Source organism: Marmota monax, unplaced genomic scaffold (genome assembly GCF_021218885.2).
Source record: "Marmota monax isolate L192 unplaced genomic scaffold, Marmota_monax_Labrador192_F-V1.1 WCK01_AAM20220418_F8-fsc00059, whole genome shotgun sequence".
Taxonomy (NCBI): domain Eukaryota; kingdom Metazoa; phylum Chordata; class Mammalia; order Rodentia; family Sciuridae; genus Marmota; species Marmota monax.
The window spans coordinates 7,337,362-7,359,535 of NW_026693595.1; the positions used below are offsets into that span (position 1 = coordinate 7,337,362).

The 22,174-nt window shown below is 42.0% G+C and overlaps 1 protein-coding gene and 1 long non-coding RNA gene across 5 annotated transcripts in view; one reads left to right on the forward strand and one right to left on the reverse strand.

The window, feature by feature from the left end:
• The window catches only part of Apba1 (amyloid beta precursor protein binding family A member 1), a 204,279-nt gene that overhangs the window by 157,636 nt on the left and 24,469 nt on the right, over positions 1–22,174 (forward strand). For all 4 annotated transcript variants that reach the window (XM_058584027.1, XM_046459455.2, XM_046459456.2 and 1 more), the window contains exons 3-5: positions 5,252–5,347; positions 9,260–9,299; positions 11,861–12,006. In XM_058584027.1, coding sequence (XP_058440010.1) covers positions 5,252–5,347; positions 9,260–9,299; positions 11,861–12,006 — 282 coding nt within the window. The remainder of the gene's footprint in view (positions 1–5,251; positions 5,348–9,259; positions 9,300–11,860; positions 12,007–22,174) is intronic.
• Positions 2,380–22,174, reverse strand: part of LOC131424736 (uncharacterized) — a 53,713-nt gene continuing 33,918 nt past the window's right edge. Inside the window, exons 2-3 of the long non-coding RNA XR_009228204.1 lie at positions 12,795–12,895; positions 2,380–3,326 (exon numbers count right to left, since the gene is read on the reverse strand). This is a non-coding gene — a long non-coding RNA (uncharacterized LOC131424736). The remainder of the gene's footprint in view (positions 3,327–12,794; positions 12,896–22,174) is intronic.

The window sequence follows — 22,174 nt, forward strand, 5'->3', positions numbered from 1 at the left end:
CTGGGGAGGCTTCTTCTGCCTGGTGAGACATATACTGGCAAAGGCATCTGGTACAGTTCAATGCAGCTGCAGCCCCTTGGCCAAGATGGCATCTAGCAGGGACTCTTAAAGCTTGAGTTCTGGGGCTGGGAGGTCCAAAGTGAGCATCTTCTTCAGAGTAGAGGAGTTACTTTCAGACCCATTGGTTCCCTAAAGCTTCTAAGTACCATGGAATTCTCTTGTAGTTACGGATGCCAGTCTGCTGCTGTGGCCAGAATTGCTGGAACTTTCCTGTGTGCCTTTGGCCAATAGCATCAGGTTCCTCATTTCCAACTGGGAAGCCCTTGAAGTCGGAAATGGCTTTGTTCTTCTAAGTTGCCTGAGTGTCCATGCTATTTAGTATTACTGTCAGTTTGCTGATTTCCAAAGTTCTTCCTCTTTCACTGTCCTAAAAAAATAGTTCCTTCTCTGCTGCTTTGACTCTTCTCTGTGGCAGAGTCATGCGCAGGGCACTTCTGTTCAGCCCTCTTGGCTCCCTCTGCCACAGCATTACCTGGTAATGCCAACTCCTCCACTGTCAGTAGCTGTTTAAGCAGTTTTCCAACTTTGCCTTCTCCAACTTTATGGAATTTTGCTACCTATTTATTATTACTTATTTTTGTACTATTTATACTACTCTCAACTTGGCTGTTTCTGTTTTTATATTTTTGTATTGTTTTGACCTTGTAATGCCAGGTAGTCCTGACAGTCAATAGGAGACCAGTTGACTAAGACCTGGATCAGACAGATGTTAGCATGGGGGAGGGCTTTTCAGGTGGACACCAGCATTGTAAGAAGTCAGCTCATTTGTGAGTGTTTTTGTGTCATTATGACGTTTGTTTTCCTGTAGGGACTGAGACAGTGATCACTGTTGGCAGAGGACACCTTGTATTTGTAACCTGTGGGTCTCCCCTGCTACACTGGGCGCTCCCTGGGGTAAGGCAGGGATGTGACAGGCAGACCTGTCAGGACTTCAGTGTTGGATGACTAAGTGAATGGCCTGGGAGAGCTCACTTTTATGGCTTTTGACTAGAACGTCCCCACAAGTCCCTCAAGATCTCTGTCCATCTTGCCAAATCACAGCTTTGCTCTTGGAAGCCCTGCCCCAGTCCTTGGGCCTTTCTTGGAGAAGCAGCGTCCATTATCCACCAGAAAAGGGCAGGGCCCTCTACCTCTAGCTTTGGCGTATTATCATTATCATCCCGTTCACTCTTCAGATGGTTATCTTTCTTTTCCCCATCCGATTTCAAAGGGTGAAAAGGATTAAGGGAAAGGGAAAGAGGCCATAGTAAAACCTCAATCCCTCACTCCTTTAGATCATCAACTCAGAAAACAGTTCTGAAGTCCCGGTATCAGGCCTCTTCAGTGAGGACAACAGGCTAATGACTCAAAAAAAAAATCAGTTCCTGAGCAGAGAATAGAGCTGTTTCAAGCCTTTGTGATCCTGGATGAGGCTCCAGACACTTACCCTCAGTCTGGTCCCTGGCTGCCCAGACGGAGTACTTGTTGAGTACTGTGCAGTGTTGAGGATTCAGCAGAAGTTTTGCCTTTCCCATGACACACTGCCCAAGACACACCCTCCTGCAGAGTTGATCACTCCCAGCTCAGTCCCCACTGCGCAGACTGATAGCCTAGCCACAGGCCGCAGTCCTGTCTTCACCTGTCGGCTTCCTCTCATTCTTGGGAAGCACGTTGCCTCCTTCTTTGCGTCCTGGCCTAGTGTTAGGAATATAGGTAGACACCGAGATGCCTTCTGTAGGAATAAATGAATAGTAATTCTTTGCATGCCACTTTCCTCCCCCAGAGGCCTAGCCGGAGAGTCCCTGGAACTGTGTCTGTTTCACCCTGACCACAGTAGCACACTTATTGCCACTAGGAGCTGGCTGTTCATTCAGGACTAAAATGAATAATCAGCTTTCCCCAGGGTTGCTTTTGCATCCTTAGGCCACTTCTGCCCAGGCCTTGGATGGGACTATTCTCTGATTTTGGCATTGAGAGAATTAAGACTTAAGGCCAAGAGCTCTACTTTTTGGAGTGCCAGAGCAGAGGAAATAAAACTTGGATCACAGTTGTGAGGGATCTGCTAAAATATGATCTGCTAGGACGTCATCTGCACAAGACAAAGTATTGAGCTCTTATAATTATATACAACAGCATCATTGAAGGTTAGCTTGAAATATGGCATCCTGAAGACTTCTTGTTAAGCACTCACCTATGTGAATTCCCTAATCCACATTTACTGTCCCCACTTGGTCTCATTTGCTCAAGATTGAATATCCACCCAACAGCCCAGAAGGCATGAGACACCAGACAAAAATATATATATTTTGTTAACTTTTACTTTTTTAATATTGGGTAAAATTTGTCTCTCATCCATTCTTTGAAAGTAAAAAGTATTATCCAATTTGTTTTTTCTTCCACTTTAAGGAGGTGGACATTGGAGGTAACAGGGAAAGGGTTTTAGAAGCACAATTTTGAATTCCTTTATTTCAACATGGAGGCTGGGTCTGATTGAAGGTGCTTGTCCACCCTTGACTCGGTCACTAGTGGTATGTGATGGTTTGTAGACTTCTGCTCGATGGGTTCCTCTTCTTTTGAGATGGCTGTCTTTCAAAAGAGCTTCACTGGGGCCTGGGTTAGAGTTTTCACAGGCAAAGGCCATTTATCTAATACAAAATCCAGATAGGATTTCTGCACAGCAATGGAGGGACAAAATTAGAAGGGGGCTTGCCACTGACCACCAACAACTAATCCAGAAATTAGTAGGCATCTGTTTCTCATGCAAGTTGAAATCATTTATTCAGCGCCTACAGTGGCTGAGTATTTAGTGTTTACCAGACCCAAGACTTGGCACTTGGGTGATAAGTTGAAGGAGACAAAATCCCTATCACCGAAGAGTTTTTGGGGCTGGGAGCCATTCGTGTATATATATGATAATTAGAAATCATGGCACATGCCATCAGGGAGGAAGTGAACTGAGACTGAGAAAGCAGTGAGATGAGCACTTCTGAACTGAACACTGACTGGAGGAGAGTGGAGGGGGACTCTGTAGATGGAGGTCATTTGTCACATGTGCCCATGGAAAGAGATTCATCCGAGCTTTGTGTACAGTCCACATCATCTGGAAGTAGTCCCTGATATGTTTGGCGTGGATCCATAAGAGTGCCCCCAGGTTTTGTTAGTTCTTCTTCCCCAGCATTTCCTGGGGGTCACTTAGCTAAGCTGTGGGGTGTGAGCTCCCTGGTCCATGTCCTCACCCACCGTCCAGAGAACCTGGGCTCTCACATCATCCTAAGAAGATCTGGTGCCTGCAAAATTATAAGGAATCTATTTTTAGAATATTGGAGCTGAAAATAAATAGGAAATAGGGAACTCTCAGGGGATTGATTTTTTAATGAAGAATTTGCCAGCCCTGAAATCAAGCAGTTAAAAAATTCACTGCACTAGCTTCCCCAGGGGTTAGACCCTTAAAATCTTTGTGACAAAGAAAATTGTTTGTCAGGGTGGCCCGGCCATAAATACTGAAGGAAGCTGTTCAGATTTGAAAAACTGGGGAAAATTTAAGGGCATTAAATTCTCATAAAGATTTTTATACATTAATTTTTAATAGACCTAACAATGCTAAATCACCAAGTACCCACCAGGCTTCGTGGGTGACAAGTGAAAAATTCTGTGTGTGTTTTTAAAGGTATTCAGGACTGCTTTACTGTGACCAGGGTCTGTGGATACTTTGTTACTCTGTGCCTGCCCTCTTGGCTTTACTGCAATGTCCAATTTCTGGTGTGACTACTTAAGGGGTTCATTGGTCCACACCTCCCTGCCCAGAATTGGGTAATATATGTACTGATGGGAAACAAACCCTAGCCTCACAGCCGTAGACTCGGATCAAAGAACTACTTGATCTGAATAGCACTTTACTGTATCGTCTTTTGGTTCATTTGCTGCCCCCTATAATTCAGACTTTTTAGAAAAGATTTTTCTTTTTAAATTTCACATAATGTGAAGTAATGTGAGAGATCCCCTGGTCTGTTAACATGCTCTCCTCGCCAGCACCATTGCTTTGTAAGCTATTCTCCCTTCCTGAGCAGACGTATTTTACTGATGCCTCTGGCCTCCACCTTCCCAAGGGGCCAGTCACAAGAGATCAGACATGGATTCAAGCAAATACCAATGGTAGTTTGATTTTTTTTGCCTGGGACTTCCCTCCCCTGGCTCATATCCCTGTACTTCCTGAGAGAATTCCTCCTGTGTGGCTTCTGTGTTTTATGCCTATTGTCAGGCATCACCCACACCAGGAAGCACAGCACTCCCTCTCAGAGGGCCATCGCTGCAGAATTCTTAGCCATCTAACATATAGATGTTAATACCCTTAACATCTATATTCACCTGAATATACCCTCAGCTCCCAAGATTTCAGGAGCAGGAAGAAATATTCTCATAACATCGGGGACACGTTTCCAGAGCCTGTTTGTTCCAGGCCTGTGCTTGCTGGCTTTTTTTGGTCATTTGCTCAGGATATGCTTATGGAGCACCTGCTGTATTTTGGGCACTGACTCAGAAATTTCACATTCACATCTAGCAAGGCCTCCCTGGGCGCCTGACCCCACCCCCCAAACGTTATTTTCAATCATTTGGCAAAGGATTTCTGAACCATTCTAAGAGCACACAAGGGTATGTGGTTTGGATATTGAAATTTCTCTGAATTAAGTCAGACAATATATTTGAAATCTGAACTGACCAAGAAAAACACAGGTGATGTGCTTTTCAGTCATCAAAATCAGTCCCTCTGCCTCTTTAAAATTGCAGGCTTTAATTTTTCTTTTCCATTCAGAGTATCTTGGGCATGATTTTGTAAGCCATTTGTTAACTAGGTATGCATATTTTTCCTTAAGAAAAAAACAATTGTATAATACCCTTAACTCTATTCATTAAGGACTTTCAGTTTGATAGACAACTTTTTCTACATTTTCTTTCAATAGTTAGCCTAAGGGGAAAGAAAAGGTCCTAGAGTTATAAAACTCCTGGGAGGGATGGTAGGAATAGAAAAGCAAACCTAGACACCCTGGCCTGTTCTGTGTACTTGGAGTCCGCCCTTTTCCAAAGGTGTTCCTCTCCACTGAAGTATCCCATCATTAGAGTCCACTTGCCCCCTCTGCCTGTCCCCTTGTCCTGGGCTGGGTGTTGCCATATCCCTTGGGTTCTCACTGCTGTCTATCCTCTTGTTGTGTTCTAGTCTCCATCTCCTGGCAGTTCCTCACCCCTGGGTGCAGAATCGTCGAGCACACCCCTTCATCCCAGTGACCCCACGGAAGCCTCCACAAATAAAGAGGTAGGGCACCATGCGCCACCACAGCCATTGGCCCATTGTGCTTTATTCTAACACTGCTCTGTGAGGTCTGCAGCCCCTGTGGCACAACTGGCCCAAATTACCCCAGGGAAGAACACTGATTTTTCCAATCCAGTGTATAATTTATCTGGTAAAATTATTCCATCCTATTTGATAGCCATGGTTGTCTATTTTAATTAATTTTAATATACTTTAATTGAGTAAAATGAAAAATTTATGTCCTCCTCCATGCTAGTTAACATTTTAAATGCTCAGTGGCCACCTGTGGCTACTGTATTGGACATAGCAGGTCACAGGACTTTTACATCCTTGTAGACAGTTCTATTGGATAACACTGGACCCTATCAGAAAATCCAAGTACCAGAATCCTTCCTCTGGCATTAGGTGCCTTCTGATACCATGGATTGACAGTTGCTGTGTGATTTGGGAAATGAGTTGGTTTCTTAAATACCCATTTAGTTCAGGCCCAGGTGAAATCTAAAAGCCAGTGACCACATGTCCCAGTTTACCTGGAGTGTGGTTCAGCTTCACATCTGATTGTCAGTACACCTTTCTACAATGGTGCTGTCCAAGAGAACTTTCTGCGATGATGGAAATGTTCTACTTCTGTACTGTTGGGTAGGGTGGTCCTTAACCTCACATGTTCCTAACCTCCTTAAAATGTGGCCAGTGGGGCTGAAGAACTGAATAGATTTTCATTAACTTAAAAGGCATACATGGCTGGGCACCACTGGATGGAACAGCTCTAAGGTGTCCCTGTTGGACAAGTTGTATGTTCACCCCTACTTACAGAGAACTCGTTGAGCTCTGACAGATCATATTAAAAAAAGATGCTATTTTTTCCTTCTGAGGTTTCTGGGGCTACAAAAGGCCAGAACCCAATGCCCTTTACACCCAGGTAACTGTCATCCCACCTATTTGTGGGCCACAGAAATATTGACCTGCGCAATAATCTGTGCGTGAGCTCCAAATATAGATGTTCCCTCTTCCACACTGCAGAGATGTGTCAAAGAGGTGAGCCATATAATGAATGATTGGGTTCTTCCATTGCATGTAACATAAAATTATCAGCAACAGGAGAGAACTTGAGATGATCTATTGTAACTTGAGTGGCAGATTGCTTTTAAAAGGGAGTCTTAGCCAAAGTTTACCCTTAAAGTGCCATGGAATATATACGCTATTCATGGGAGGGAGAAGCATATTTTTTTATTAATGTTTATATCAAACCTTTTCTGAAATGGCACTAGTATTAGACTGGAAATATATTTTGTCCTCCTCTGTCCTCTAACCCTAGGCTACTGTGACAGGATCCTCCATTTGTTTGCTTCATATTCTATTCATAGTACATGGGTGGGTAAGAAATAGTAGAATGACAGCTGCAATGATAACAGCAGTAATGAGCATTATCATTTATTGAGCATGTACAGTATTCTAAATGCCAGACTGAGCAAATCAGATAGTATCTCATTTAATCCTTAAGTTAATTCTGTGAAGTGGATATCATTGCCTTCATTTCTTAGTTGAGAAAGCTAAGAGGTTAAGTAACTTACCTGAGGCCACAGACTGCAGAGACAAGGTAGCTTGTAGGTAATTATTTTAATTGTGAAGACTCCAGGCTCTGCACATAGTTTGTGTGAGCCCCAGGAAAACCCCAAAGATCTCAGACTTTAGCTTCTTGAATGCAGTTTTATTATCTCTTGAGTGCTAATGGGTGGCTGATGTTCACCTCAGTCCACATGTGAGAAAACAAAGAGCTAATCAGATGTCTGAATATCCAGCCTTTGATTAGGTTTCAGATATAATGAGCAAGGCAAATTTGTTAGTTTTTCAGTTCCTACAAAGACTTGGCTCATGCTTCTGCATATCCTTAGAAATAATGATGAAAATCCTCCTTGTGTGCAATAATTAGAGAGTATTTCATTTCACCAAACTTTTTTTAAACTGATTACCCCAGAAACCAAAGAAAGCTAGTCATGAGTTCATAAATAGTAAGGAAATGTACCAAATGCTTACCATTGTAGCTCTAAATAAAACAGCAGCTTTTATAACCAGAGACTAAAGAAATTCTTCTTGTAGCATCTGCTAAAACTTGGACACTGTCTTTGAAATTTGCATTCAGGGAAGTATCCTAATAGCCTAAGAAAATCCAAACTGGCAACCTGGATGTATTTGGAGACTAAGCAGTGTAAATTCCCAAACCTGCTGCGCACTTGCTACTGGGCACAAGGGCAGGAAAATGGTTGGGAAATTATAATTTAAGACTTTGGCCATTATGAAGAAATTCGTATAACCAATTGTGGGAGTTGATCTTTAAACCAATCAGAATTCTATTGGCACTCAGCTGGCCCTGTCCTGACTTGGACAAGTAGAATTGGAGTTCTTACCTCCTATCCTGGCTTATATTTGGTGTTGTTTTTCCATAAATACATTAGCAGCCAGTAACCTTTCATTCCTGATGCACAAGAAATCCCCCCACTTTTGCTATGAGAAGCCATCGGTATGAACCCATCTGCAGTAGGTTTCTTGAAAAGTTGCCCTGTGTTGGCTCCCTGTGTGATTTGTGTGGCCTTTTACCATTGTCCTGAATTGAGTTAGTCTTCGACTAACTACACCCAGTTTTTCACATAACAATTAACATTACAATTATTAAACTGTTGTGTATTAACTAATCAATCATATCTTTGCATTCCCCTCTTCCAAGTAAAGGACTTGCATGGATGCATGGATGGTGTGTTGATGCATATTACATCATGCTTTTCCCTTTTTGAAACCTCTTTGTCTTAATTACAGTCAAGAAAAAGCTTGGCTTCAAAAAAGTGCTAGCATATGAGTTCTTTCCTGTGACATCCCAGCCCTCACCAAGAGCTCTCTCATGTGACACATACCTTTTAAGAGATCAATCTATGGAGCAGCTATGCTGTGCAAGATACCCCTTCTCTAAAAGGCATATATTTAAATGATCACATCATACCTGGAGATTCTCAGCAATAAAAATCTCAGCCATGCAAACTACCTTTTGCCTGGATAAGGACTCCTATTTTTAATATGAGCTCTCCTGAAATGCTTTCAGGAAACTAAGCCCTGCCCCAGATTTATCAGCTACAAGTTCTGTCACTATTTGAAGCAGAAGTGAATTTCCAACTCTGTAAGAGTTATTGCTAGGACATTTCCTTCTGGAAGGAGCATGTGATAAGTGTTGCTCCTCTAAGTGCTACATTTATACTGCCACCAAGTCAGGTTCTAGAAGTTTCTAGTTCCTCATATCCACTTCCAACTGTGCTGTTAGAAGATTGGCCTCTGCTGGGAGATAATAATATAAGAAATGCCAGGGCTTTTAATTTACTCCTGTGTTGTGTTCTTACTTAAAGGAAACACATAATAATGACTTAGATAATAATGCAGTTTTCAACTGAAATCAGTAAGAGATGATGAGGGGGAAAAAATCTAACACATTTTTAGCACAGAGATCCTTGCATCCTAGATACAAAATAAACTTCTCCCAGGGAGTTCTTCATTTGTGTGTACAATTATGTTTGGGGTGCTTTTATTAATCAATTGTTTTTCCCATGGAATGCAGAGGTGTGAGAATATAAAGTGTGCCCTTTTTATTGCTGTTTATAGATTTTGGTCTGTGTGATATTATTTAAGCTGATAGACCTCTATGAAATGTGGGGTTTTCCAATTATCTAACACTTTGAAGGGCCTATTTTGGGTTCGAGGTAACCTTGAATAATAAATGCACATGTTTCTCCACACACACTAACAAAAAATGGTTGATAACTGGTTAACAAATGCCACTAGTAATGTGTTTCTTTTTCATGATGCATGGATGGTGTGTTGATGCATATTATATCATGCTTTTCCCTTTTTGAAACCTCTTTGTCTTAATTACAGTCAAGAAAAAGCTTGGCTTCATTCCCAACCTACGTTGAAGGTAAGAGCTCAAAATACAGAGCACTGAATATTAAGCACATGAATCTTTCAGCATTTGGGGCATTTCGAGCACTGGAGATAAGGAAATAGTGGGAAGAAGGGACACAGACTTGACATTCTTAGTATCTTAGACTGTAATAGCTATGAAGCTCTCAGAAACCCTCTTCCCTGGCTCCTCATGTGGATAGCAAACCCGAGGGTGGAGGTGAGCCTCTGGGCTTCATCCATCTTAGTCATGATCTGAAACCCAAGTCTCCCTACTGCTAGCCCAGTGTACCTCTTGCATCCCTCAAAGATAATTCAAGTGGGAATGAATTTAAGGGAAGAAATTTTGGTCCCCTTCATAAAACGTTACCAGTGGTTCCCATCTCTTGCTGGGACGAGTAACATTTATTGAACATCTAGTCTGGGTCAGGAACTATTCTAAGCACCTTGCATGAAATACTAGTTGAATCCACACATCAGTCTTGGGAAGTGGGTTTTATTATTATCTTCTTGTTTTGGTAAAAGAGAACCAATGATCAAGAGAGTGAGTAACTGGGCCAAGATGATGCAGTTAGCCAGCTGCAAAGCCAGGCTGTGATCCAGGGGCAGGCTGACTCCGCAGGGAGCCACCTCTGGTTGTGCAGGTTATTCAATGCAAAAGGAAACCCATTCAAGAAGCCTCCTGGGACTAGACTGTAGCTCAAGCTTTGTGCCCTTTTTTTGTGATATTTGAGGTCAAGCCACCCAAATGGAGTGCCAGTTTCTCATTCACAGAGTCTGTCTCTGGCTATAGGATGGCCCTGATGCTCTAACTGTAGGTGGCAGGTCGTTTTTCAGGTAAGGCAAATTGCCATCTTCTTAAAGTTGGCCAAGCCCAGCCTTTGGACCCTGTGAGGGAGCCGTTATGAACTCTGGTAACTCAGAGCATCCTAAACCTTCATGAGCCCTCAGTCCACAAGCCCAGAACAAGATCCTAGTTTTGGTTTAGTAACTCCTGTTTCCTTATTAAATAATCTGTTATTTGCATAATTTTTGTGAATTTCTGGAATTCCATGAGAGCACCTTAGAAAGCTTCCAGAAGTTTGGAAGTTTCCACTTTGTCTCTCCAGGCCTAGGGATTTTCAGTCCCAACAGTAGTGAGAGGATGCATCCCATGATGTGCTCCTTGACTCACAGGGCAACTGCAGGCCTCATGGAATGGAAAACTGTGTTCTAAAAGGCCACCACGAAACCTGCAATTCTTTGATGCAGGATCATTGTAGCTTTAATTTAAAAAAAAAATTTTTTAAAATATACTGGCACCAAGCCTAAAGTGAATTTATAAAAATACTTTTTTTTTTCCTGGGCATGATAGACAGGTACATTCAATTATAGTCAATTTCCCTGAAGGACAAATGGTATGCGATCGTATCTCAAACTTAGACTTTGTTTAGGTCTGATATTTATGTGCCTTTGTTGCTAGGCACTTATGTGATGATTCAAGTATTATTTAGATTTCTTTTAAGAATACCTGCATACTCACTGCCATTGCAAAGGGACCCTTTTCAGTGAATAGTGCTAAATCAGAGATGGCTATGTCAAAGCCGCACAGAAAAAGGAAAGATGGGTTGAACATTATATTCTAAAAATAGATGGAAGGTTCTTAAAATTATCCCAGGTGAGATTTTTTTCTCAATATCTGATTGACAAAAATGATTTAGTAACAATATAAATCCATCCTCTAGGCGCTTATCATAGAAGACGGCAATCTTTTTTACTTTATATTGATAATAGTGTGGGTCCAAAACTGTCTGTGTTACCTTAGAGCTGGGCTTCCCTACTCTACAGGTAAAACACATATCACAAATAACCCAACTCCTCAAAGCCACACAAGTTCCAGGGTGGGAACCAGGCAGCTGCTGAGAAAGATACATATGGCCTTAATTTTGGGAGTGGTTTATAGTAGTTTTGATTAGAACCTGATGCCCCCATTTAAAATAAGACTTGATTTACTAGGCTGGTGAGTGAGAACAGAAAATTTGATCAGTGTGTGGGCCTAGACTGTGGGCATTATGGCCTCTAAGTTGGCAAGCCTAGCAGCATGAGACCATGGCTTTGGGGTCAAAAGCCATCATAGAAATCCAGATGTTCTGAAACATCCCATTTTTCTAATTAAATGTGTTTCCTTCACTTATGGACTAAAGGGAAGAGGAGATATGAATAGGTGACAGGTAGTAGGTAGTGCTATAAATGGACATTACCCAAGGCAGCCTTCCATTCACCTAACCATTTATTCAGAAGACATCTAGTTGATACCAATTAGGTGACCAGCACTGGAACATGACAGAGATGAATATGACATGGTCCTTGTCCCAAAGAACTCAGTCTTGTCACTAGACTTTCTTTCAGACTTAAGTCAATACTTGAATCATTTCAAAAGGCTCTAAGAAACCGTGCCTTCTGTGTGGAAAGGAGGGGTGACATCAATGCCTTAGACCAGCTCTGCCAGCAGGGAACTTGGGGAAGGGTGTACATGGTCTGGATGTAGAGGGCCTGCCCAGGATGGCTTCACTCACCACTGTTCTCTCTGTGTTACAGTTCCTGGACCTTGCGACCCTGAAGACTTGATCGATGGAATCATTTTTGCTGCCAATTACCTTGGCTCCACCCAGCTGCTCTCAGACAAAACCCCCTCCAAAAATGTGCGCATGATGCAGGCCCAGGAAGCAGTTAGCAGGATCAAGGTGAGGAGATCTGCAAGGTTGGAGGGGGATGGTGGGCAACTGCAGGCACCTGAGAAGTTTATAGCATCATCCCACACCTGTGTCTAGTCCAAGGTCAGAGAGTAGATTGAAATATCATAAGCAGGGCTCATCTATGACCCTGCCAACAGTTTTAAACAGAAAAGGATTTCTAATGTGCACTGGAGTCTTTTTATTTATAAACACTATCAACTTAGGTTGTTCTCACTAGCCAGTCTTGAGGAAAGTACATATGATCATAGACTGAAAAGTTGATACAATGAGGAAGGACGTCATTTTGAATATTATGCCTCAAATGTGAGATGGATCCCTGGATTACCACTGACAGAGGTCCATTGGTATTAGGCTTGGTTCAAACTAGGTGGCATTGCTTTTTAACCACTTGATACTGTTCAAGACAGACTGAACTGGTTAGCTTCAAGTAGAATGAAAACCTAACCTGGCTAGTCTAAATAAGTCAGGGCAAAGGTAATCCGGTTTAAACTAGTTTGAGCAAACCATAACCTGTTTCAATCTATTTTTAAAAGACTTTAAAGGAATAAACCTATTTGGTCATTCACAACTAGTTTGAACCAGCCCAAACCAGTTTAAGCCTATGGAAATGCAGAGCTGTATGATTCTTTCGGACATCATGGTAGAGAGTCTAAACAACTAGGACACTTAATGTGTGTTCATGCCACAGTGCACCCAGCCCTTAGAACTGCAGACAGTGTTCATTCTAAAATCCAGAATGAGACATTTCCAACAAATTGGAATGAGTTAGGACTCACCAAAATTGACTTATCCAGTGTCAGCTGGTCAAAATTGATTCCCCCCTCCAAAAGGCCATTCCCTTTTTCATTCCTTTTCTCACACATTCCCCAGGTACATCCTGAAATGACAGTATGGAATAAGAAAGAACAACAAGTAGACAGCATTAAGAGAGTCCTTAACCTTTGGATTAAAGAAAAATATCCCTTTAGCACATTTTTGTGTAGGCTGTGCCAGGTCCTAGGAAGGAGACAGGAGGAATCAAGCCAGCAAGTGCACAGGGCAAGCCAGAGGTATCTGGTCCAGGCCTCTTACCCGAGTTGATTCCAGTGGTAGTCACATGTCCAGGTTCTGCCCTGTGGTTGGTGAATATTAAACAGGTCATATTTCCATTGCTGCCTTAACTATCATGTTTTGAGCCCCCAGCTTCCCAGTTATACTGCAGTTCCCCAGGATGCTGTGTGCATGTCGCCGGGTCTCCTCTCATTGCTTCCTCATCAAGCAGCTCTCCATTGCACCTGCTGCCATCATATGTTACTCGCTGCTCTTATCATGGCTCTGTGCTGGGAAGAAGCACTTCTCTCCCAAGCTGCCCCTTCACTTAACTTATAGTATGTACAGTAAGCCATTCTGCAACTTCTGACACCTTCAGATGTGTACACCAGGGGATCTTTTACAGCTATCTCAAAGGTGGCTATTGTCACAACACTGATAGGACCTACCAGTTGTTCCAGGGGCCCACTCAACCAGTTCTTCAGGGACACACAAACATTGTCTGTGCTTCAGGAGCCCCACTGCTATAGGCCTCGTTCTGTGGTATGTGTTCTTCTCCTGAAGTTAGTCTCTTCCAGGATGATGGACAGTGGGGAAACGCCATGAAAGCATAGTAGGAATGTCATTCAAACTAAATAAGCAAAGCGCATCAACAGGTTATTGTTAAGCTATCGATCCATGCTTGGTGGGTTAGCTTTTACCTTCTGATTGTTACAGTGACTGGGGGAATTTCTTAGGCCAGGCTGCTCAACACCCTGTAATGTACAAGATAGAGCCACACAACAAAAATTCATATCCTCCAAGTGTTCCCAACATGGAATGCAGCTAGAGGAATCTACCAAAATAAAGCAGTAGATCAGCCCCTAAAGGAAAGGGGAGTCTTTTGAGATAGAAAACTGTGTGTTGCTTTCAGGTTAGTTTCTCCTAAGTTCTATATAACAGGTTTCAAAGTTTTTAAGATTCAGGTTTTATTCTGGGTACTTTATTTATTTGCCACCTTATAGCTTTTGGCTCCTGCAGCTGGAGTGTCTGCATCTCTCTCCTCATCTTATGACATTTACATAGGACTAGGTGGTCTGATAAGGGGCAGAAAGACGCAAGGTACATCACTTGAACACAAAGCAGCTTGCATGGTACACTGTAGCATCCCTCTATCAGACTACATCCAGTGACCATGGTAGCCCAAATGAGGTTTTCATGTTTCCACTGTGGTACCTGATAATGTTGTTCTTCCTTCAAGGAAATCAAATTTTCATAAGAAGCCAGAGATTTTACTCTGAAGCTTTCAAGGAATCTATATCCATAAGTTCCTCAGTTCATTTTAGCCTAACGCTCCATGGCTCTGTTGATCAGAAAAGGCAAGATAGAGGCTGTTCGATTATGAATACATTTTAGACCTGTCTAGAGCAGAGTAGACATTTGAAAAACATGTGTTTATTTTTTTTCAAGCAAATTACTTTGATTAAAGGACCCCATTACAGAGTGGTAAAATTAAATGGATGCATTGACACTTAAGTGTCATTTTATAATGTGCTTCTATGCATTGGAAAGAACTGTTACCTGTCATTAAATATTTTTGGCTTTGTGTTCCTTTTACATTCATTTAAATGTGCATCAGATCGTTTGACCTCACACCCAGCCAGAAGCCTTTTCCAAGTTTAAGTGGAGATGGCTGTTGATTTCAGCACCCCTGGAAAGTGGCTGTGTCAGGGAGCATGTACACATTTTGCCAGAAGCAAAGGAGGGCATTGATCCCCAATAGTCCAGGTTCAAGGAGAACTTGCACCATGATGCTCTCTAAGGGAGATGTCATCACACTGGTTCCTTAAGAGCACCAGACCTTTCAGGAATGAGTTATTTGAGACCACTTCAGTAGAAGAAATGCAGAGCCTAGCAAGGCTGCAGATTTCACAGTACCCACCCAGGAAGGAAAAAGAAAAGCTCTAGGGATTTATTTCGCAATTCATTTAGAAGCCTTGTCCTTAACCTCAGGCTGATGAGTCATCTTCAGATGGGGTGCTTTTCTCTACACTACAGTGAAGCAGCTTCCCTTCCCCACCCCTCCTCCTGCAGACCCTGTATTTCCTCTTTCCTCTGCCTCCATGAATTGTTTCATGTTGCTGGAGGGATGCAAGTGCAGCCTGGTATTTGTGCTGCCTTCTTTGAGCAGACTTGGACCCTGAAGCCAAGTTTTCGTTTTCCATTTCTGGTCTATTTGTCCTGGTGTCTGTCACTCACATAGCACCAACTATATGCTAGGATAGAATGTCACTCATTGGATTTATACTTGGAATTCGGAGAGTTACTATTTTCTTAACAAAAAATTTAGATTTGACAAATGGAGAGAGAATTTGGAGTTGTGCTTTGGCCAGTCATTTTCCACTTCATGCAAAAAGAAAACAAAGGAATTTGACTCAAAGAGCAAACTGTATTTCTGAGAAGTCCTGTAATAGGCACTTTAGAAGTCAAAATTAACCAACACACTCCTTGACCTTGAAAACTTGCAGTCTAATAAAAGGAGCCAGAAAGACCATGTAGGTAAGAAGACTACAAGGCAAACTGTGGAAACCTAAAGGCAACTCTGTCTACCAAAATATAAGAAATGAATCATGTCTGAATACAGTAACGGAATTAGAAGATACCTAATGGTTTGGGGAGGGTTTCCTAAACCATTTTTGGTTGGCCCCTCCCTAATATCTCCTTTCTGCCCTTGTTGTTCATCCATTTTTTTAAGAAGAAATACTATTCTTCCAGGACCTGCACTCCTCCCCGACATACCTTAGAACAGTGGTTTCTCACAGTGTGATTCCAGGACCCACAGCATTCACATCTCTACAAACTTGTGGAGCAGGTTTTTTGACATGGAGGGAATAGAGGGCACCACTCAGGAGACCAGAGAGCTTGCACTCTGAGACCACAGGCATGGCCAGCTATGGGTAGACTCATGCCAAGACTTAAGGAAGGTACCTAACAGTTCCTACTGCCCTTCTTCTCTGCTCTGCACACAGGCTTCTGACAGGGCAGAGTGGGAACTGAGAGTCCACTGTTGCCCTGCACACAGGGGCATGCTGAAGAGCCCTTGAGCAACTCAGTTGGTTCTGACTATTGCCCCGTCCCAGGTGTGTATGGCCAAAGGGGGCTCCAAGAGGAACTTTAACCTGCTCTGGGCATGTCCCACAACCAAGGTGGGCATTAGTGCTAAAGGAGTCTGCAGGGGGAGAAAAGCCCCAGCTGCTCCCCTGCCTGTGGGTATACAGGATCAAAGGTCCCTCTCCAGGCAGGCACTTCTACATAATAGCAGAAAGGAAAACCATACTTCTTGCTGCCACCCACCCACATGGTTCCTCTGCACCTTGTTTGACCACACAATGCTGACAGGACTGGGTGTGAGCACCACAGAAGGGAACACTGCAGCTGCTGCCACCACCTCTCCCTTGTAGTGTCTGGCCCTCACCACTGTTCAGGCTTCAGGCTCACTGTGAGTGCCAAAGGCCTTTGCTAGGAACAGAGCCAAGGTCAACATTACCAGACAGGGGCCCCCACTCCCACTGTATGAGTAGTCACACACTGTGCGCCTCACACAGTCTGCCGTCTATATCACCTGTCTGAACTATTGGAGTGTCCCCGCTCTCTCATGGCCCAGAGATGCGGGATCTCTCTGACTGTGATACGGTGTGCATATTGTGCTCAAACTCACTGACCACAGCCAAAGAAGTTGTAGAGAATATGCAGTGTTGCTCAGCTAGGATCAAAGCCAACACTACATGATAAACTGACACCCCAAAATATCTTCATGAGAAAGATGCTTACTGTGAAGGCCATCCCATAAAAGTGGTAGTGAAATCTGATCCATCAGATGCAGGCATCTAATGAAGGAATACAAGAAATATGAAAAAAAAAACAAGGTACTATGACACCTCCAACAGATTCCAAAGAAATCAAAATGGAGGAAATGCCTGATAATCAAATGATACAGAAAAGCTCAGTGAGATCCAAGAGAAGACAAACGAAATTAGGAAGGTAGTGCAGGATTTGAATACCAAATTTAGCAAAGAGACAGATTTTGAAGAAGAACCAAACAGGCCTTAGGTAATGAAGAGCACAAGAAATCAATTTAGAAGCTCAATATACTAGATTAAGCAGAAGAAAGAATATCTGAATTTGAAGACAGGTCCTTTGAAATGTCCCAATCAAACAAAATTTTTTTTAAAAAAAGGAAATAAGAATGAAGATAACATTCAAGATCTTTGGAAGATCATTAAACATCCAGATCTAAAGTGAGGAGATAAAGATTACTTTTCAATAAGTTAATAACAGAAAACTTCTCTAATCTTAGGAAAGACATGGATATTCAAAGGAAGGACAATTATAGAACCCCAAGTAGATATGCTGTGAAGATCTTTTCAGATCATATTATAGTGAAACTGTCAAAAGTATAAGACAAAGAATCTAAAAATCTGTAAGAGAGATGTGTCAAGTCACTTTTAATAGCTACCCCATTAGACTAACAGAAACCCTATAGGCCAGGAGGGAATAGAATGATATATTCCATATCCTTAAACAAAACAACCAAGGTTACTATACACAGCAAGGATATATTTCAGAAATTAAAAGTAAATAAAGACCTTCCAAGATAAGCAAACACTGAGGGAATTCATGACTTCCAGATCAGCCTTACAAAAGATACCTCCCGTGCTTTCGGACTGGAAAAATATTGCTAAAATGCCCACACAACCCAAAACAATCTACAGGATTCAGTGCACTCCCCCTCAAAATATTAATGAAATTCTTTCCAGAACTAGAAAAAATGAGCCTGAAATTCATATGGAAACTCAAAAGACCCTGAATATCCAAAACAATCCTGGAGGCATCACATTACCTGACATGAATGTACACTGCAGAGCCACAGTCACCCAAGCAGTGTGGTATTGGCATAAAAACAGCACATAATCAATGGAATAGGATCAGGATCCCAGAAATAAAACCTCACATCTACAGCCAAATGGTTCTTTACTAAGGAACCAGAAATATACATTGGAGAAAGAACAGCCTCTTCCATAAATAATGCTGGGAAAATTAAATATTTACATGCAGAAGGCTAAACCTTGACCCACATCTCTCACTCTTTGCAAAAACTGACTCAGAATGTATTAAAGAACTTGATGTAAGACCCAAACCCCAAAACTACTAAAAGAAAACATAGGAGAAACATTTCAAAACATTGATACAGGCAGTGATTTTCTGGATAGGACCCCAAAGTTCAGCAAAAATTGACAAATGAGATTACATTGAACTAAAAAGCCTCCGCACAGCAAAGGAAACAACAGAGGGAAGAGACGACGTACAGGATGTGAGACTATATTTCCCAGCTATTCATCTGATTAATATCCACAATATATAAAGAACTCAAAATAGCAATAAGAAAGAGAAGTAATCCAGTTTTTAAAATGGGCAGCCAGGTACCATGGTGTGCACTCTTAGTCCCAGCTGCTCAGGAGACTGAGGTAGGAGGATGGCCTGAGCCCAGGAGTAAGAGGCCAGCCTGGGAAATATAGTAACAAATTCATTCATTCTCATTCATTCCCCCACCCACACACACACACACACACAGCAGATGATCTAAATAGATACTTCTCAAAAGAAGAAATACAAGCAGTCAACAAATACATGAGAAAAATGCTCAATATCACAATATCATTCATCATCAGAGAAATGCAAATCAAAACTGAAATGGGATACCATCTCACCCCAGTTAAAAGGGCTTGTTATCAAAAAAACAAAACAAAATGCTGGCAAGGATATGGGGGTAAAAGGAACACTTACACATTGTTGGTGGGAATGTAAATTAGTAAAATTATATAGCCATTATGGAGAATAGTATGGATGGTCCTCAAAATGCTAAAATTAGATCTACCATATGATCCAGCAATTCCACTCCAAGGTATGTATTCAAAGGAAGTGAATTCAGCATACCAAAGAAATACCTACACATTCATGTTTATTGTGGTATAATTCATATTAGCCAAGATATGGAATCAGCCTTGGTGCCATCAACATGTGAATAAATAAAATATGGTGTGTGTATGTGTGTGTGTGTGCACACACACTCACACACACACAAAATGGAGTATTATTCAGCCATAAAGAAGAATGAAATCCTGTCATTACAGCAAAATGGGTACATTCAGAGGACATTATGTTAAGTGAAATAAGCCAGACACAGAAAGACAAATACTACATGGTCTCTCTCTTATGTGAAAGCTTAAAAAAAAAAGTCACCTGAAAGTAGAATAGTGATTACTAGAGACTGGGAAGGGGAGGATGGAAGAAAAGGGATTGGTTGTGATCAGTGCATGCTGTTTGCATGTATGAAGATACCATGCTGAACATCTTTTCCAAAATGGTTCTGCCCCAAGATTGTGTTCACTTTGCTTCACCAGCAGTTCCCATAATTACTTGGACACAGAGTACATCATCACTGTGTCTGTCACCTGCTAATGTTTTCTTACTCATGCTCTCTGCAAGATGTTTTGGAGAAACTTCTGGAGAGAACTTTGCCCTACATCCTGTCTCTCAGGTGGCCCGGGGTAGATTCACACCTCTCTCAACACAGTAAGGACATCTGGTACTGTCGGGAGAGTACCGAACTTGAAACCTGTGCAGCCAGCTCACCTGTCCTTTCTCTCCTCACTCTCTGCATTCCACCCTCATTCCACTTCATTCCCTCCTCTTCAGCAGGAAGACAGAGTGGCCTGCTGAGCCCCACTGAGCCAGAGAGACAGGTGCATGTCCAGTGTGGTGTCTCTATCTCCATTCTTGCTGTATCTGTGAAGCTCATGGAACCAGATCACAAGTGGTGTTGACATATTTTGTGGCATGTGTGCTTTTTTTAAGGAACATTCATTATTATTATATCTGTCTTTACCAGCCTGTCCCAGAAATCAGATTTTTTTCTCATTCTTTTATGATTTCCTTTAAATGTCAAAGCTTATGATTTCATTGTAGAATTAAATTTTCCATCATTGTAGCTTTGTCTGAGTCATGTCGTCTCCCATGTTGCTTGAAGAGGACTGTGATCAATAAAGAGGATACTGACACTTACATCAGGCCCTTCGTATACGTTATCTGGTGGAGGGGGGTGGGGAATCCTGACAGGTTGGTATTATTAGCTCCATGATACAGGCAAGCCAAGAAGTTCTCAGAAGAGAAGCTTGCCCAGGCTGCACAACCAGTGGTGTAGAGTGTAATGTGAGACTGCCTGGCTTGGAATCTGTTCTGCCACTCCACAGAACAGTTATGTGATGTTGGGCCAATTAATTAGCCTCTCTGTGCCTCGTTTTCCTCTTCTGAAAAGTGTGGATATATAGCACCTGCCTCACAGGATGGTTGTAAGCTTTTACACGTGAAATGCTTAGAAGGCTCCTGGCACTTCTAAGTACTTAGTAGATGTTGGCTAGAGAAAGAAAAGAGAACAGCAGGGAGCAGCTGGATGTGGCTAACCTTAAGTGCAGAACAGCCTCAGTGCACATTGTACATGAAGTAAGTGGATGGCTCCACAGTCTGTTTTATGTGCCACCACCCAGGCTCATAAGCCACAAAACATGAGGATTAAAATGGATGTGGACACTGTTGGTTTAATAATGCATGCTGGCTTAATATTTCTCCTGAACCTCTTTCTGATGCTGTAATTTCTCATCCTGGCTCTGACTCCATTTTTTTATTATAATTTGTTGCAGGACACTTAGAATAATCAATGACTTATCATATCCAAGTGCATAAAATATTTTTAACTTCATAAAAATTATTTCTGCAGACTTTTCATGAAACTCAGGTTTTGATCTTCTTATCACCCATTTCAGGAAAGAAACAATTTGGGTTTTCCATGGGTGGTGATCTATTTTCCTTTGAAAGAGTTCTTTCAAGGCATGGTTCTCTGGAGATAGAGAATTTTGACCAACTGTTCTTGGATCTCTGGTATCAAAAGCAGTAGAAATTCCTGTATCATTGCCATCTCACTTCAGGAAAGGTGGCAGAGAACAAATGTTTGGATCCCACTGCTGTCATTTATACTGCAGATTACAACTGAGGCAGTTCAGAACATCCCAGGCAGGACTCTCACATTCTACATTGGAATATGTGTGACATGGAGTAGCATCAGCTTAGGGCAGTTTTCAGATACAGAAATAGTATCACCATAATGGCCAGCAGTTAGGGTAATGTGTGGCTGCTGCCTTCAGAGTTTTCCAGAGCAGACAGCTCACCCTGAGCTTATAACGCTAGGAAGAGCTGTGGGGTGGCTGAGCGGGAGTGGGATTTTCCTAGTTTCCTGAGTGCACCAGAGAGTAGCTGTTTGGTGTTTGGATGGCTGACTCATCCAGTTTCTCTAAAATGAGTTAGTACAGGCAACACACTTTAGACATTAGTGGAACAGGAATACTACTGAGCAGAAGAGCTTTTCCACCAGGTGAGTACCAAGGAGTCCGAGAGCTCAGCTTTTCCTCCACCCCACCCCATCACCAAACCAGCATCCACAGTTTGGCCATTGACTCACCATTATTTGTACAAGATCTGTATATATATACATATATGTATCTATATATATATCAAGCCTTGCCAAGAGCCAGGAGCCAAGAAATTGCACTCTGACATAGGTTAATTATAATCATCTGCAGACACAAAGTACTTAGTGCACTGTTGAAAGAGTTTGCAAATATTCATTCTGTCCTCAAAAAAAAAAAAATCTCATGAAGTAGATACTGTTTTATCCCCATTTCACAGAAGAAAATGAGGCACGGTGACATTGAGTGGCTAGCTCAAAGTCGCAGAACTAGTAGGTGGCAGAGCCAGGATTTGGTTTTAAACAGTTCAGCCCCAGTTTTATCCACCATATTTTTTTCAACTATGGGCAAAAGGAGAAATATTATATCCATTTTTAGCTAGTCATGAATTAATATTATAAATTGAAAGGGGAAGTATTTAGAAATAAAGAGGGAAAAAATAAAAGGATCTATTCAATAAGAAACTATACCACCCTAAATATACATGCACCTTATAACTACAAAACAGGCAATGCAAACATTGACAGAGCAAAAGATGCATAGGTAAACCATAGTAACAGCTGGAGATT